At 40.0% G+C, this 18,247-nt stretch overlaps 1 protein-coding gene across 3 annotated transcripts in view; it reads right to left on the bottom strand.

Moving 5' to 3' along the window:
- The window catches only part of CDK14 (cyclin dependent kinase 14), a 595,562-nt gene extending 581,963 nt beyond the window's left edge, over positions 1-13,599 (bottom strand). For 2 of the 3 annotated variants that reach the window (XM_032642400.1, XM_032642402.1), the window contains exons 1-2: positions 13,183-13,599; positions 6,388-6,419 (exon numbers count right to left, since the gene is read on the bottom strand). In XM_032642400.1, the coding sequence (XP_032498291.1) occupies positions 6,388-6,419; positions 13,183-13,273 (123 nt within the window). In that variant the 5' untranslated portion in view covers positions 13,274-13,599. The remainder of the gene's footprint in view (positions 1-6,387; positions 6,420-13,182) is intronic. The other variant, XM_032642401.1, reaches the window with a different exon arrangement.
- Between the last annotated feature and the right edge of the window lie 4,648 nt (positions 13,600-18,247).

The raw sequence follows: 18,247 nt of genomic DNA, 5'->3' as shown, positions 1-18,247 counted from the left end.
CAAATTAATAGAGAGGAGAAGTCACCTAGTAAAGGAAGGAGGGGTGGAGGAGGGTGGCTAGAATGTTTGAGGGAAGTGGAAATGTTTCAGCAGGAAACAGCCCAGCCGCACAGTGCAAGACTGGGCACAGTTGCCTCGGGTTCCAGCGAAGGCTGGAAATGATAAATTCATTTGCAGAGTGATTTCCTCAAGCAGCTTTTGGCAACCACTGGGTAAAGAAGGAAAAGATGCCAGGTCAAAATCGAGAGCTGGCAGAGTAGATTACAAGCAAAACACAAAGGGGTAAGGCCACTGAGGATACTGTCAAGGGAGTGATACACCATGAGTGAACAGAAAAGGAAATCAAGGAGAGAGGATGGGTTGTGGGATGGAAGAATGGGACAGGGCAGGCAGAGGAGGAGTCCTCTGGAAACTGGAAGCCAGCAAAGAAGAGATAGAGGGAGTATAACAGGAGCAAGAGGGCTAAGGAATGACTGTTACTGAGATTTAGTATTTTAGATGACGAAGTCAGGGAAGTCTGAAGCTGGAACACTGTATACAACAAATACATCATTCACAAGACACTGAGGCCTCCAGTGATGAAGACAGTTAGAGTGAGAAAAGACTGCAACAGCTTCCACCATCCTCAAAAGATGGAAAAGAATGACCATGAATATCCCCAAATCATATTTGTACCTAACCCCTAGACTTCGGTTCTCATAAAAATCACTGCCGTATTTATCATCTTGGGTATTAGTTTTCTCTTTATACAAAATAACAAAGAGGGACATGGACTAGAAACTGAGCTCAATGTACATTGCCCGCATCTATCTCCCAATCTGGGTTGGCTGAATCCGTGGATGTGGAACCCCAGATATAGAGGGATGACTGTAAAGTTCTGTGTGGATTTTTGACTGTGCGTGGGGTCAGTGCCCCTCACCTTCACATTGTTTAAGGGTCAACTTTATGCAGAGACTAAACAACATACTACTGAACAACCCCAATGGATCAATGAGAAAAGCAAAAGTGAAATAAAAAAACACCTTGAGACAAACAGAAAAGAAAATACAACATATCAAAACTTATGTGATGCAGAAAAGGCAGTTATAAAAGAGAAGGTGGGGAGCGGTAAGGGTAAGCTGGGATGAAGTGAGAGAGTGGCATGGACTTATATATACTACTAAATGTAAAAGAGATAGCTAGTGGGAAGCAGCTGCATAGCACAGGGAGATCAGCTCGGTGCTTTGTGACCACCTAGAGGGGTGGGATAGGGAGGGTGGGAGGGAGGGAGATGAAAGAGGGAAGAGATATGGGGATATATGTATATGTATAGCTGATTCACTTTGTTATAAAGCAGAAACTAACACACCATTGTAAAGCAATTATACTCCAATAAAGATGTTAAAAAAAAACAAGGCAAGGATGGCCCTTTTCACCACTCTTATTCAACACAGTACTGAAAGTCCTAACCAGAGCAATTAGGCAAGAAAAAGAAATAAAAAGCATTAATTGGAAAGGAAGTAAAGCTGTCACTACTTGCAGATGACATAATGCTAGATATGGAAAACTCTAAAGACTCCACCAAAAAACTGTTAGAAGTAATAAATGAATTCAGTAATGTTGCAGGATACAAAATTAATGTCCAGAAATCTGTTGTTTCTATATACAAATAATGAACTATCAGAAACAGAAATTAAGAAAACAATCCCATTTACAATTGCATCAAAAATTAAAAATATTGAGGAATAAATTTAACCAAGGAGGTGAAAAGACCTGTACACTGATAACTATAAGACACTGATGAAAGAAATAAATGGAAAGATATTCTATGCTCATGATTGGAAGAATTAATATTGTTAAAATGTCCATATCACCCAAAGCAATCAATGGACTCAAATTCCATTGGCATTTCTCACAGAAATAGCATGAACAATTCTAAAATTTTTATGGAACCACAAAAGACCCTGAATAGCCAAAGTAATCTTGAGAAAGAAGAACAAAACTGGAAGTATCATGCCCCCTGATTTCAAACTATATTACAAAGCTATAGTAATCAAAACAGTATGGCATAAAAAGAGACACATAGGGCTTCCCTGGTGGCGCAGTGGTTGAGAGTCCGCCTGCCGATGCAGGGGACACAGGTTCGTGCCCCAGTCCGGGAAGATCCCACGTGCCACGGAGTGGCTGGGCCCGTGAGCCATGGCCACTGAGCCTGCGCTCCGCAACGGGAGGGGCCGCAGCAGTGAGAGGCCTGCGTACCCCCCAAAAAAAAGAGACACATAGATCAATGGAACAGAACAGAGAGCTCAGAAATCAACCCACACATATATGGTCAATTAATGTACATCAAAGGAGCCAAGAATATACAGTGAGGAAAGGACAGTCTCTTCAATAAATAATGTTGGGAAAACTGGGCAACTACATGCAAAAGAATGAAACTGGACCCCAATCTTATACCATACACAAAAACTAACTCAAACTGATTAAAGACTTAATACAAGACCTGAAACCATAAAACTTCTAGATGAAAACACAGGCAGTAAGCTCCTTGACATTAGTCTTTACAGTAATTTTTGGATTTGACACCAAAAGGAATAAAAGCAAATATAAACAAGTGGGACTACATCAAACTAAATAGCTTCTGCACAGCAAAGGAAAACATCAACAAGGCAATTGGATTGTTGAATTTGCCAGCAAAGGAAACCATCAACAAGGCAACTGGATTGTTGAAAGGAATTAAAAGGCAATCCACTGAATGAGAGAAAATATTAGCAAATTGTGTATCCAAAAGGGATCAATATCCAAAATATATGAAGATCTTATACAACTTAAAGGCAAAAATCAATCCTATTAAAAAATGTGCAGAGAATCTGAATAAACACTTTTCTAAAGAAGACATACAGATTACCAACAGATAAAATGTAGAGCATTGTGACTATAGTTAATAACACTATTCTGCATATTTGAAAGCTGCTAAGAGAGTAGATCGTAAAAGTGCTCATCACAAGAAAAAAATTCTGTAACTATGTATAGTGACAGACATGAACTAGACTTATTGTGGTGATCATTTTGCAGTATATACAAATATCGAATCATTACTGAAACTAATATAATGTATTATACTTTAATAAAGAAAGAAGGAAGGTAAGGAGAGTGAGAGAGAAGGAGGGAGGGAAGGAAAAGGAAAAATAAATAAATAATTTTTTCAAACAGGTCCATAATTCTTTTTCTCCTCTGTTCAAAGTCAAACATTTACATACACCTAGAGAAATCCTCTACATGAGTCAGGAAATAGCAACTACACTCCCTCTCCAGGCACTCTGGAGAAAGCCACTCCTTGAGATAAGGAGCCCTCCAGCTCATAAATACTGAGTCAGGAGTTGCCACACCTCCATGCATATCCAAGAAGCTGACCCAGCCTCCAGATTCCAAGACTCAAATCTTAACTGGATTCCAATGGACTGTAAGGTCCTCCAACTCTGACAGGAAAAGTGGAAGACCAAGAAACGAATTCAAGAAAACATCTACCATTATAATCTGAAGATGATCACAGAAGAACTCAGTGACTTCCTGTTCATGTAATCACAGATCTAGTACTCATTTCTGATCTTGGTAAAATTGTAATTTTATGTTGATTGTTTTGTATGCTGCATTTAAAGACAGAAAGCAACTTGAAGATCATAGTTTTACTGATTGGTTTTACAAATGAGAAAACTGAGTCTTGGGTAAAGTAAATGACCTGCACAAATAGCTAGGAAGTGGCAAATGAGAATCCACATTGGCTGACCCTGGGATGAACACTCTCTCTTCATTTGCAACAGATATTCATTCATATTCAATAGATATTTATTGAATATTAACCGTGTGCAAGACACGGAGGGACTACAAAGCAGAACGCAGGCAGTGATTCTCTCAAGGAATCTAAAAAATGGTGTGTTTTAGACAATATTTTTACGGTTTTAATATGCAAATCATCACATGAAGTCTTACATGGAATTTTAGGGGAATATTTGAAAGTAATTCTCCTCAGATCTAATACTTAACTTTGAACTAAATCTTTCCATCCTCCTTGCAGCCCTTCAACTACAGAAGTCAGATGTCACGGTAAGAACATCAATAATGATGGCGAGGACAAACACAAAGACAATGACAAGACCAAATATAAGACATTTACTGCGTGCCAGTGACTATTCTGGTACCTTTATACACTTAGCTTATCTAATCCTCCCAGTAACCTCAGAAGGGAGGTATTATTACACCTCTATTTTTTATAAAAGGCCTGGGGAAAGGAAGTCGATTGCCCTTGAGAGGGTGGTTGAGCTGGGGTTCACACTCAAGCATGTCTTTACTAAGACTGTCTCTCAGGCTCCTGGCCTTGGGCCTTCCCTGATTAACTGAAAATTACCTGTCCCCCCGCCCCCGACCTCAGTGCCTTCACCTTTGAAATGCTGAAATCGGCCACATGATTTCCAGGGTCCCTTCCAGATGGAACATTCTGTGATTTACTGACTTAAGGTATCTAACCAATCTCTTTCCTTTAGCCGAGGAAGGAAAACACTTTATAAAAGCTAAGGATAATTTTGCCCCAAATTACAAAATCCAGGCCTTCAGCTTTGCAGAAGTTTGGGGGTAAGGGAGGGCAGGTAGTTACGGGTTTGACTCATACATTCTTAACTTCCATCTAGGTTCCAGCCTCAGGTGTTTTTGAAGGCTGATGTCACAGCCACGTGGCAGAATAACATACAATCGTTAATAGTGGTGTTTAAACAAGACAAAAGGTTTTTTAAATTCCTAATAATGATTAGGAGTCATCTGTAAAAACATGCAAAAATATATTATAGGTTAAAAGAAAAAAGTAGGATATAATACATGGGCTATAGTTTGGGTGGGGGAGTTGTTTTTGTTTGTTTTTTACATGAGAAAAGAGGCAAGAAGGACATTCAACAGTGGTTGTAATTGGATAATAGGATTTGGGAGTTTTTTTCTTTTCCTTTTCCTTATTTTTTTTAATGTAAACTTAAATTACCTACATAATTAAAGGGGAGACTTTTCCTTATGAAGAGAGAAAAGGTGCCCAAAATTCTTACATTGAGTTCTTCTGAGAAGAAAGAAAATACTCTCCTAAAAACATCTCAGTAACACTGCAGAAATTCCAGAAATACAGGTTTAGAGGGGAACATCATTATTACCCACTACAGATGGGAAAGAAAAGACTCCTTTATTGCTTCAGGTCTAGAATCACTAAGTTTCACAGGATGTTTCAGGAATGCTGGCAGGGGAAGTTGCTTTGGAGTCCAGGGACACACAGCTTTGTAGAGCTGGACCCGGGGGGGAAAAAAGAACAGGTGCAGCAGACAAAGCCGCAGACCATGAGAGCCAAATGTCATGGGCCCCGTCCAGAAATCCCAGTCTGGAGCAGGTTCCCCCTCAGTGCTCTTGCCCTGCACCACAGCCAGCCACATGGCCAAGGGGACTTTCCATGAGCACAAATGTCCTTTCCTCTCTGAAGCACTTCAGCAGAGGGAGGACAGGTAGCGTATTTCATGGAATCTGCAACTGCTAAAACAAATCAAACCACAACCAAACTAATCTATGCTTTCATCAGGCTGCAGGATAAGCACATTGTGTAGATACATCTGTGTTCATACATAAACACTCAATATATATACATATATATAAATACGTGGCCCAGTTTACAACACAGGTCAGTGACTGTGGCTTTGGATGGCGACAATCAAACACTTCACTCTACAGCACTCTTGAGAACATTCTGTAAACACATTATACCTCTGGTGATTCCCACTGATACTACCAAAAACTCAGGAAAGAGTACAACTGAAAAATCACATTCAGAATGTTATTAATTACATAGGAACCCTCTGCCTTTCTTGAACAGGCTTTTTTGCTACTTTGTGGCAAGTAGATAAAGAGAGATCTGATATACAAAGAATAGGAAAACTGGAACAGGAAAAGTCAGCTCCTCCTTTGGGAGTCTGACAGACAATATGTGGCGTCAACATCGTATCATAACCTAGTTCAGAGGAGGGCTGCAAGGGAGCCGTGGAGCCCAACTTGCCACAGCTGCAGACATGCCCTGAGTACACACATCACACTGGGCTTCACCGGCACTAACAACATCAGGAAAGCAACAAAACAAAGGCCTGCGGGTGCCTTTTGTTTATTAATTTCAAAAGACACATTTCTGTTGATTGATACCAAAATTCAATTTGAACAGTTATTTAAAACTGGAAAATAACATAATGTAACTAAATAAAGAGACGCCATGGCTTGTTTTTTGTTTTAAGGCATTTTTTTGTTTGTTTGTTTCTAAGTGCAAAGCTGGCACCTACTGACTTTACCTGGCCGTAATTAAATACTTCTAACATTAGATAAAGAAATTTAACCTACCTCATCAAAGGTGTTGTCGTCTTTCTTCAAAGCTATAAAATAAAAGGGGAAAGGAAACAGTTATTGTGAAACATCTCAAAGACACTAAGTATCTAAGTTCTAAAAAACAGAAAAAAAAACCCAAATCAGTATGGTGTTTTCATTTCAAAAAGTAAAATCGTACCCCAACCTGAATAACAATGTTATGATACAAATGTGAAAACTGCAAATGAGAGAGAGAATTGCACAGCACGCATCTTTGTGAGACACTTTCATAAATATGTAAATGGAACTATCCTCCCAGCTGTGGAAAAGAAGTATGCATATCTTTCCTCTATTTCTTCTTTAGTAGGAAAATGTTTTAATGAAAGTATTAAAGAATCAAAAAGCAATCTTAAAAAAATTTCCCCTTAAACTTCTGGTGTTTGCTGGTCTATCATTAAGCATGGTGGCTGGACCTCCCAAACCAGTTGTCAGGAAGACATCCACTCTGCACAGTGCCCGGAATGATATTTTCATACTGAGAGCAGTTTAAGTTTGATGATGAAAGATCAAGCGTGTAAAATAAGCACTGCAAAAACATAATTCAAACAGTTTCAACATGATAACTATTCTAACAAAGTATCACCAAAGGAAACAATACATGTGGAATATGTTATAGGTACTAGCAAATACTTAAAATTTATTTTAAATATTCATGACTTCAGAATTGAAATTTTATTACTCCAAAGAGAAAGAGAAGTATTTCATATATATGGTTGGCAAACACCTAGTTCCTTAAACCCTACAATTACTTAGAATGTTTCAGATTAAGGAGAATGCACAAAGGAGTGAATTTAGCTGAAAACACAAGTTGGAGAAATGTTTCAGACGTACAGAATTGTGCATAAGTGTTTACTGGTCTATAATGGATAGTTCTATTCAGGATAGAAGTGCTTGGGTAGCTCTTACTTGGAAAGCTATGTTCTGACCAAAGCAATGGAAAACAAATAGTTTGGGCAGCTAAGCTCTGAGAGAAGTCCTGTGCCTAAACTGAAGCCATCACATCAAAGCTTATATTATATTGTCTAGCAATCTTGCAAAGGTTCTTTTCTCTGTGTCATACTATAAATTTGTCTTTTTTAAACATCAAGAAGTCTGTGGTTGTGGTGATGAGTTAAGGCAGAAAAGGGTAGGTCAAGGGAGATAAAATGTTTCTCAAAGTTTAATTCTTAGTCTTCCCCTTTTGCCTAAGAAACTGATCTTGTAATAATTTTCTCTACTTCCTTTATTAGAGAACCATTTCTTCCGAATGGAAAATAAAAAGACAGATCTTTGTCCCAGTTTCAAATGGTTTATCTTGCATCCAATTACCCATATTACATAATGTATTTGACTTAATTTATATTAAATCTAAAATAACCTACTTTGGGGAATTCCCTGGTGGTCCAGTGTTTAAGATTTAAGACTCCATGCTTTCACTGCCAAGGGCACAGGTTCAATCCCTGGTGGAGGAACTAAGATCCCGCAAACTGCTTGATGTGGCCAAATAAATAAATTAAATTAAATAACCTACTTGGATAGAAAGGTAGAAGATCCTAGGTGATTCTTAATGGTGACATTTTTAATTCACAATATAAAACTTCTAATCCAGAAGGCTTTCTTTAAATACCAGTCAACAATGTTACTAGACTATACCCCTCACTCTCTCAACCCAAGGTGTGTCCTTTAATTAACATACTTGACTAGTGATTCCTTTATAAAATATTAGTGACCTACGTAAATATAGACAAGTTGTTCCATCTAAAAAAAGAACAATTTTTGGAATAAGAAATGATTAGCTCACTGATTTCAAATACAAAGTGAATTATTGTACAGCCTCATACCTCACTCATTTAACAAAGATTAAGGTAAAACACATTACGTTGCTGCCATGCAAAGTGCAAAGCTACAGCAGCAAGCTTATCATTCACAGCACAGACGTTTAAATATATCTTCTTTACTTGGGACATGATAAAAGTTCTAGAGATTGAGCCATGGGTTTTCCTAAGCAAAGTAACCAGTAACAACTACAGTTGATAACTTCTCTCAGGGAATTGCAAACAAGGAACGAAGACCCTCAAGTTGAGAGATTAGGAGAGTAGAAACTAGAATGTCTTTAACACCCAGACTGGACTATTTCTCTCTTGCCACCTAAATCCTGCCAATTCCTCCAACATTCTGGATAAAGGGGTGGGATCTGTAAGTAGAAAGAAAAGGAGGAAATAGAAGGGTCATTGCAGGTGTATTTCCTAAGATATAAAGAGCAGGAAGCCAGATTATCTCCCCTGTACATTATTCTCAAGCCCAGGACACCAGAGGGGAGAATATTTTAAGACCAAGAAGTCTACCCTTTCACTGAACTCTTCATTGCTAGATTGACACCTCACATAGTTTCTTTAAATATTGTATCCTTTTCCTGAACAGCAGTCAGTGGTAACAAAAAAGACCAATTAAAGATATCTTTGCCAAATATCTATCAGGTCATTGATGAATAAACTCTGACCTAGACAAGCACACAACATCTCATTATTGATTACATTCTCTGATTGTCATTAATTATTCATGTAAATACAAACCCACAATTGTCTTCAAGGATACCATGGAATAACAAGCATATTACATTTTTCTGGGTTAACAAAGGGGCATATATTAAGCCATCTAAGATAATCAGATATTCTATTCAGTCCTCTGCTCAGACACTGCTCCCGGCAGAAGTTTTTCCATGATCTCACCAAGACTAAAATGGTATCCCCTCCTATGTTCTTCAACAGCAAGTTATGCTAATCTTCATGATAGAATGTGTCCATGCTCATTCATTGGCCTGTCTTCTCTTAAAGTCCTTGAGGACAGGGACCAGTAACAATGGTCACTGAATCTGAATGCCAGCACAATATCTAGCACATAGGAGGTACTCGATAATTACTGGCAGAATTAATGAGTTGCACTTCAAAGGCAAAAGGATAGCATCTTACCCTTTGAGATACACTAAAGTTTTGGCATATGAAAACCATGTACTATTCTCTTATGAAAGAATAATAAATTCCATTTCACAGTTTTCAAATTAAAATCTTTTGAAACTACATTGGGAGAGGATATGGTACGATAGTTAAATTTTGCCTCTGAACCTTTAACCTTACATTTTTCTTTTTGACAGAACGGATTTATCAGGTGACAGCTGGACTCTAAAATTACACTCTTACAGAACAAGGTAACAAACTCCCAAATTCAGTGTAACCACAGCCTCTTCCTTTTATTCAGTTATCTCACAAACTGCATCTTTCAAAGAAATGGTATACGTAGGGTTCATCTCATATATCACAGAGTATAAACTTCCTTTCTCTAGAAGATCATCCAACTAAGTGTGAAGAAATGCATTCAAATGAATATGAAGAAATGTCAGTTCGACCTTAATCTTACACGGGATATTACAGAAAGCCTTTCTCCTTCTAGGCAATCTTTCAAAAATAAAAAAGAAACAATGAAAGAAAAGAGGAAATGAATTTTAATATAATTTTTTTAAACAATTAATTTCCCATTTGCCTTTGTTTATGCTAACCTAAATTTTAAAAAAAAGCGTGAGACAACTATAGTAATTCCTAATAAGTGAACACACTGACACTATTTAGCAGAAAACCATAAATACTCACTCCTGAAATCAATGGATGACTTTGAAATTCAATTACACCCATCTTATAAAAGAACCATAGCTGTGTTATAGTCACTCCCTGGCAGATGTAGTAAATTAGAGTGCTATGGCTTGAAAGCCAATGTGTTTTATTGGACCTTTTATAATATAGTAATCTCAGATCAGCTGTATTTGAGGTGGGCAGTGACAAAGTTGGCCTGATCTTTCATGTGTGAGTAAATTAAACATTAGCATTGTCGCTTTTATATAGTTAGAATTATTATTAATCTTTTATAATAATGGATTATTAATCCATAATTAATGAATATCATAGACTTTCAAAAACTGTCCTCATTTTCTATAGATGATCACTAACTTTTCATGGCTAAACAATGATACTGTATATTTTACCATTTAACAAACTACACTTCTGAATCATACTAAAAAAGCAAAATAAAGTCAGTATGTTTATTTCAAAAGCCGGAGTAGATTGGTTAAAGGGAATGAATATACTGAGATGTTGGATTACTCAGCAGGAATAAACCATTGACTCTTTGATCTCCTCATGAAGTACCAACGAAGAAATGAGGAAGATAGGAGATAAACAGAGAAATCGGAAGGAATAATAGCCTCCAATACTGATCTTCACCATGTGACAGATATTGCACTAGATATTTTATGTATTTTATCTGATCTAATCTTCACAACAACCTTAAGAAAACTGACAGATAAGGACTCTAGGATCTAAGGAAATTCTGCTAGTTGTTGCCCAAGGCACACAGCAGGCAAGGAAAATGGGATTCGAACCCAGATCAGCCTAACTCCAAAACCCATCCTGTTTTCAGGTTAGCCACACTGTAAAGTCAGTGGTCACTTCTCTTACTTGTCTTGCTTTCCACCTAGAAGATCCATACGTCAGCATGTTGTAATCACCAATAATGATAACACATTATGAACATCTATTGAGTCTTTATTCCATACAACACAGGACATCATATGCATTATTTCACTAAGTGCCAATAACAAAACTGACTTGAAAAACTGAAGCTCAGAAGGTGAGGGACCTGTCCAAGGTCACTCCACTACAAGCGGCAACACCAGAAATCCTAGTCCATCTGACACACAGCCCACACCTTTAAATCCATGCACTACGTAATCCCACAGTAAAGCCTCAATTCAACAGCCTCCAGCACCTTAAAAATCCTTAAATAGTCAGATTGATTGCATGCTTTTTGATTTTACAAATAAAACTTCAAAAAATAAATAGATAACAAAGACTTATTTTCTGTACTGCTACTCTAATGAATGTCTTGAGCTTGTTATACAATCATAATCATTTAAAACCTCTTTATCTCCTTTTACAGTATTCTGGAATGAGATATGCTATTCGAATCATGACCCTCCATCAATACAAGAAATAATCAGTTATGATCACTTCACTGTACTGTTTCTGAAAGGGAGGAAGTAAAATCTACTAGAACTTAGAAGACATTTTAACAAGAGTTGTAATCAAAAGGAGTTTCACATCACTAAATCTCTGTAAGCTAGAAAATCCAATTAACTATAATACCCCATTTGCCAGCATTGTAGTTAATCTAAATTTTACTGATTGTCGATCAAAACCTTGAAATTACCTAAACATAAGGAATTTTTATATTAATGTCCTTGGTTTCTTACTGAGATTCAATTGCAATGAATTATTTAACACAAAACTGGAAGAGTTCCAACAGAGTCATTAGCATTAGTAAATATACAGTTAATGCCTTATAGAACAGGGCTTAATGGACTCCAGAACCCGCCTCTGTGATAGTTTGGGTCAGGGACTGAAACATCCTCCTTAATAAAGCACAGCGACTCAACACCTTGCTTTCTCACACTCTTCTTGACTTCAAACTTCATTTGAATGCAGGGGCTCTTCATACACATCCCTAACTACTAAGAGTAAAATTGCAAATATCCCATACACAAAATAAATAAAAGCAGGGCTAAATATTGGTTTCACAGCATAACTTTACAGTCATCTTGGGAAAGATTATGTATACCAATATGGAATTTTCAGTTAAAAAACAACAAAGAAAAGTAGGCTAAACATTTTTTTGACTTGAGGAAAGTTTGCATATTTCACGATGCACTTATACAATGATTTTTAAATGAATGGATGGAAGGACAAGGACAATACTTATATGCACTCCAGGGTTTTATTTTAAGGAATTAAGCACCTTATGCTTAATTTCCATTAACACCTTCATTAACATGGATGACATGTTAAACAAGTGAAACAAAGGCTAGAGGCTCCTTAGGGACTCTGAGGGGTTATTTTGTACGATTTTCTTGCTGAAAGCAGTTACCTGTGTAAATGAAAGTTAAGATGTTAGAGAAGATAGCTACCGTCTTAAGGTTAAAAGGGGTTTTTATGGCCAACCCTAGAAATCTAACCACCCATTCCACGTGACACTGTTGTCACCCTGTTATAGTCCGTGACATGGATTTATTCTTAAATGTCCTAAACATTTCTCGGTCGGTTATCTGTCGGTCAATTGGTTGGCTGAGTTAAAGACAATAGCCTTGGTCTAGTAAATGAAATAAGTTTGCGAGACTTATTCCTAAATGTTCAGACAAGTTCACGGCGCGAATTTCTCTGCAGCAATGCAAAGATTCAGAGGACTCGAGACTGAACGCCCAAATCTCGCTTTCGAGGACCCGAAGTACCGAACAAAAGGTCCCAAGGTATCTGTCCCACTTCTCTTTAGGTTGGATGTGTTAAACAATACCAAGGTACAAACTCAACATTTCACCAATTTCCAAAGCTAAATTATTGACCAAACACCCAATACCAAAGCCTGCGTGCAAAAAAATAGGTGACCCAGGCGGCCGGGCCGCCTGTCCCCGGCGGACGCGAAAGCAGGAGCGCTAGTGGCGAGGAGAGGGAACCCAAATTGTAGCCTTAATACCATGCACAAATGAACCCTCAGGTCCTGAGGGAAAGAGGTGTCTCTCCTTTTTGTCGTCGCCCTCCCGCAGGTCCTGGGCACTGTTCCCTCCACCCTCCGCGCGCAGCGCCCCCCACGCCAGTCCCGCGTGGCCGCTGCACCGCCAGTGCCAGAAGCGCGGGGCCGAGGGCGCGGGCATGGGGGCGCCGGGCCGGGTGCCCGGGACAGCACGCCACTCACCAATGCGGCTGAAACTATCCGACAAAGTTCTCCGCAACTTCTTCATCTTGCCGATCTTCTCGGGCGGCTGCGGCTCAATGAGGTCGCACATCTGGGCGACACGGGGCTCGACCAACTTCCCCAAACTGGTCCAGAGCGAGCGCAGACAACGGCGAGGACGCGCGGCGCGGCGAAGGCGGCGCCTCCTCCTCCTCCTCCACCTCCTCCTCCTCCTCCTCCGGCCGCGAGGCGACGCGCAGGACTGGGGAGGCGAGCGGCGAGAGGCAGGCTGCACTCCGGCCTGGGCCGCGGCTCGACGAGTGGGGGCGTTCTACGTGGTGCCGGGGGCGGCCGCGATAGCCGCCGCAGTGGTGGCCCAGCGCCGCGCCGCCGCCGCTGCCGCCGCCCGGCTCATTTTCCCTCCTTTGTAACCGAGAGAAGCGCGGCCGGCGGCCGGCTGTGGGGGTGGCGCGGGCGGAGGCGGGGCGGGGGCGGGGGCGGGGGCGGGGGCGGGCCGGCGACTAGGTGCGAGAGCCTGGGGTCGCCGAGGGCGCGGGGCGCGGGCGGGAAGAGTTTCGGGCGCTCGGGAGAAAGAGCCGCGGCGCGGAACCGCCAGCCGCCCCGCCCTCAACCCCCTCCCGCCGCCGCCGCCGCCGCCGCCGCCGCCGCCGCCCCGCCTCCCCCTCGGCCAAGGCCCCTGGGCGCGGGACCCCGGAGCGACCTCGGCCCCCCGCTTGGAGCCCGAGTCCTCTGCCACCGTCCCTGGCCTGCTCGCGACCCCGCGCTGTTCCCTCGGCTGCCAGCCCAGCCCGCGCCCGGGCCCGCGGAGGGCCGCGAACGGGCAAGGCTGGGAGCGGGCCGCCACTGGGGACCCGGTTCTCGCGCTGTGGGGAGGCCCCGAAAGGAAAGGGGCTGAACCTAGGTCGTTCATCGTAGTGGTTTTCTCCTTGACGCGATCGCGTGTGAAAAGAGCTTGGAATTGGGGGTGGGGGGTTGACCGAGACCAATGCCTCCGGGTCAGGGGAGTGGAAAGGCCTCGGGGATGCGCTCAGGTTTGACGTTGACTTTTTGTTTTTCTTCAGTTTTGCCAAGGAAACTGAAGCGAAAGAGCTAAAGGGAAAGATGAGCCCGTTTCTTAGGAGAGTCAAGTGCAAAAGCAGAAGCGTCAACTGTAACTCCCCAAGGCAGGGCTAGTGCTCTGTTTCCTTCATCCCTCTGTCACACTGAGTGACGGACGGTAATGTAGCTGATTTCTGAAATGAACACCCAGTTCTATAGTAAATAGCAAACAGAAGGCCTTAGTCTATTTACCATTTTTAGAATATATTTCTAAACTGGAAGACTCAGAGGCATAAACATTCTGACCTCCTCGTCCCCTACCACAAAAAAAGCAACTTTAAAAAGCGGGGCTGGGGGGAAGCTTTATAAAATCCCAGAACCTACAGTTCGGGCAGCAAATACACATCGTCTTCATTCGGCTAAAACATGATGCAGCAAACCTCCAAAAGTCAGTCTCCCAGGGGAGAGAGAAGGAAGATGGGGGAAAGCCTGAATGTGTTGATTTGGGGCCAGCAAACTCCTTATGAATAGAAATGTAGTAATCTTGAGTCATCTAGCTGTGTAAGTAAAAAGAGCTTGTGAGCGTGTGACAATGTTGTTTGGTTTAAAGGAAGTTTTGGGGAGTTTGTTTTATTAATAGATTTTTATCTGAAAACAAAAACTAGCCCCCTGCCTTCCTTAAATTGTGAGGTAGAACACTGATTTGTTCTGCTCTGCACTGAGCACATTATAGGGACTTGATAAATTACAGCTGATTAAAGCCAGGAAGTCAAGCCAAGTGGGAGCAGAGGAGGGTGGGGAATTCCTCAAGAAAGTCCATATGACTTAAAATGGATGTTGAGCCCTGGGGACTATAACTAGATATCACTGAGAGCACCAAGCATGGCCTCAGAAAGGAAAAAGGTTGACTTTCACCACTTACTCAGGTTAGTTAGGGAGAAAGGTATCAGCTGCTTTGAATGAAAAGACAAAAGCAACCAGTCAAAATACTGATGGGCTCTACCTATCCATCAACAAAGATGAAGAAGTAGTCATTAACTGAATGAACTTTGACAACTATACATCTGTGGCTATCCTATTAATCATATTATTCACTCTGATAATGGCTGTTTCATATATACGTGTGTGTATGTGAGAATATATATAATATATTCATATTCTGTTTTACCTTCCCAGTGTTTAGTATTATTGACCTTTTAAAAGATAAACTTCTGTTTGAATAAATTATGGTATATGCATACTATAGTACAACAGGTAAACATTTTCAAAAATGAGATAGATCAATATGTATTGTGTAAATATGTCTAGAGTAAGTGAAAAAAATTTACCATTAACCTGTTTTCATATTTATAAGAAAAAATTAGACATGTATATGTTTCTATATGCTTAGAAATTTTCTGAAAAAGAAGAGAACAACAAACTGTAAGTGTGTACACCCAGAATACAGTAAGTCCCCTACATATGAACAAGTTCCGTTCCGAGACCACATTTGTAGGTCCAATTTGTTCATAAGTCCAATGAACTTGGACTTGGAGGAAGAGGAGGTGAGAGATGGTAGAGCTGAAGGATCGTTTGCAATAGGAGATGGAGGGCAAGATGCAATTTCACTTATGCCTGTTGTTGACAGCACTGGTTTTGGCTCCTTGCTGGATTCAATTCTATCTACCCTTTTGAAAAAATGATCCAGTGATGTCTGGGTAGAAGCTCTTTTTCTCGTCATAGATGACGTGGTAGCACTGGATTGCATTCTGAAGAGCTGCTGCAACCTTCGTGTATCCTCCTATGTTCAGGTCATGTGCCTCAAGGACTAACAGTGCCTCCTCAAATAAAGAAAATCCCCTTGCCATTTCCTGCATCACGAATCTCTTTGGTTCTTCAGTTACTTCTTCTTCCTCTTATCTCTCTTTGTCCTTTCTCTGGGCCTCCAATTCCATCAGTAAGCTCCTCATGCTGCACAGCAAGGAGTTCAATGAAATCGTCCTCTTACAGATCTAGCTTGAAATAAAGATACTGTACTACTGTACTCTATACAGTACTGTACGGTAAAGTACACAAAAGTACAACCACTTGTAGAGGATGCACACACGTGACAATGTATGCCAGACACATGAACTAACTTACGTGATTAGACATGCGAATACATGTTTGCATCTTTGAAAGTTCAGAACTTGAAGGTTCGTATGTAGGGGACTTACTGTAGAGAGAACATTTTCTTTGTACCTTTAAGTATAATTTGAATGTTTTATGCCCCCAAAATGCATTGTTTATAATAATAGAAATAGTAATTTAAAACATAAACATAATATTTACTTCATTTTTACCTATCCCACGCCAAAAAAATTTCACCTAATTACAATGGTATACCTTGCAGGAGAAACAGTTGTTAGTAATGGACCAAGTAAACCTTGGCAATTATGAATAACCAACTCCCAGCACATGCTTATCTGCTTCCTTTGTTGGTTATAAATTAAAATGGCTAATTTTGCAAGAAACTGTGATACAAAGAAGGAAATTTTTAACTGGATGCTTTTACTATATGTACACTTATGTTATAGGATTCAACTTTTTTTTTTTTTGGCCATGCCGCCCAGATTGTGGGATCTTAGTTCCCCAACCAGGGATAGAACCTGTGCCCCCTGCATTGGAAGCCCAGAGTTCTAACCACTTGACCACCAGAAAATTCCCAGATTCAACTCTTTATATGGTTATTCGTTTCACATTTGCCTTCATCTTAGATTGTAAGTTCCCTGAGGGCAAGAGCCTTAGATACAAAAGGTATAATACCTGTTTCATAGTGGACGTAAATTAAATGTCTGTCAACTAATTAGAGAATATATTGCTGCCACTGAGAAGTAATGTGTTGTCCTCAGAAACAAAGATGACTATTCAGCATCTGTGTGGCATATGTATTTTCAGTGGGAGGATGGATCTGTGCCAGTTCTCCATCTGAACTTCTCATTCACAAGGTTATAGTTTTGGCTGGCCTGAATTAAAGGTGCAGTGTCTGCCTATAAACAGATAAACTTACCGAGGGGCTGAACCCAGCATGGGTTGAACTGAATCGAATTCATCAATTAAAGCATGTGTGTGTATTAATTAGGCCTAGAGTGATAGCAGCAGTGGCTGGAGACCCAGGACTCATGGGTTTTCATCCCTACTCTATCACAAAGTGTTGTGTGGCCTTAGACAAATAAGTGATTTACCCACTTCCTTATCTGTAAAATGAGAGTCTTGAACTAGCTGACCTCTAGGGTCATCCATAGCGGCCAAATTCTAAGTTGAATGGTGAAATTTCTGCTCTCCCAGCTTAAACACTGGGATATATAATGAACAGTAATTAATACACAAATAAGAGAGACAAGGATCCAATGATAAAAATTATGAGAAATTTAAGATACATTATTTCTAGTCATGTTATACATAAATTATGCTTTTCTTATGAATGGATCTTGTCCATATAAGAAAAATAGCAGGCTCATATGCTGGCAGTAAATTTTAAGGGAATGAATCCTAATCTAAATCAGATGAAATACAGAGGATTTGATTAGAATCTAAAGTACCAACAAAAGCAGAAGCAGATTTACTGACCTGAAATAGTGTCAAAAGATATTATCAGAGAAAAGAAATCTATGAAAAAAATGATGCCAAGGATGTGGGGACTAGAGTTGGGAAGTGAAGTTAAAGTGAAAACATATGTTAATTAATGTAAAATTTTAGAATTTAGCCAGTGTAGATAGCTAAAGATTAAGACATATTGTTGACTGTAATTACTAAAGTGGTAGAAACTAACGTAATTAAATATCCGCTTAGAACTCTAAACAGTTACCCCAGTTAATTATTTTTTTAACACTTTATTTTTTTATTTTCTTTTACTAAATAGAAATCTAATTAGTCCAATTACTTAAATGCAAGCATTTACATTAGAAAATGAGTTCTCTTCAATCAAAATTCTGTAACAAGAATTTAGCACTTTACAAAATTCTGTAATATGTCACATGACATACATAGCTATAACTTTTTATGTTGT

Source organism: Phocoena sinus, chromosome 9 (genome assembly GCF_008692025.1).
Source record: "Phocoena sinus isolate mPhoSin1 chromosome 9, mPhoSin1.pri, whole genome shotgun sequence".
Taxonomy (NCBI): Eukaryota; Metazoa; Chordata; class Mammalia; order Artiodactyla; family Phocoenidae; genus Phocoena; species Phocoena sinus.
This window is presented reverse-complemented; position numbering and strand designations above follow the sequence as displayed.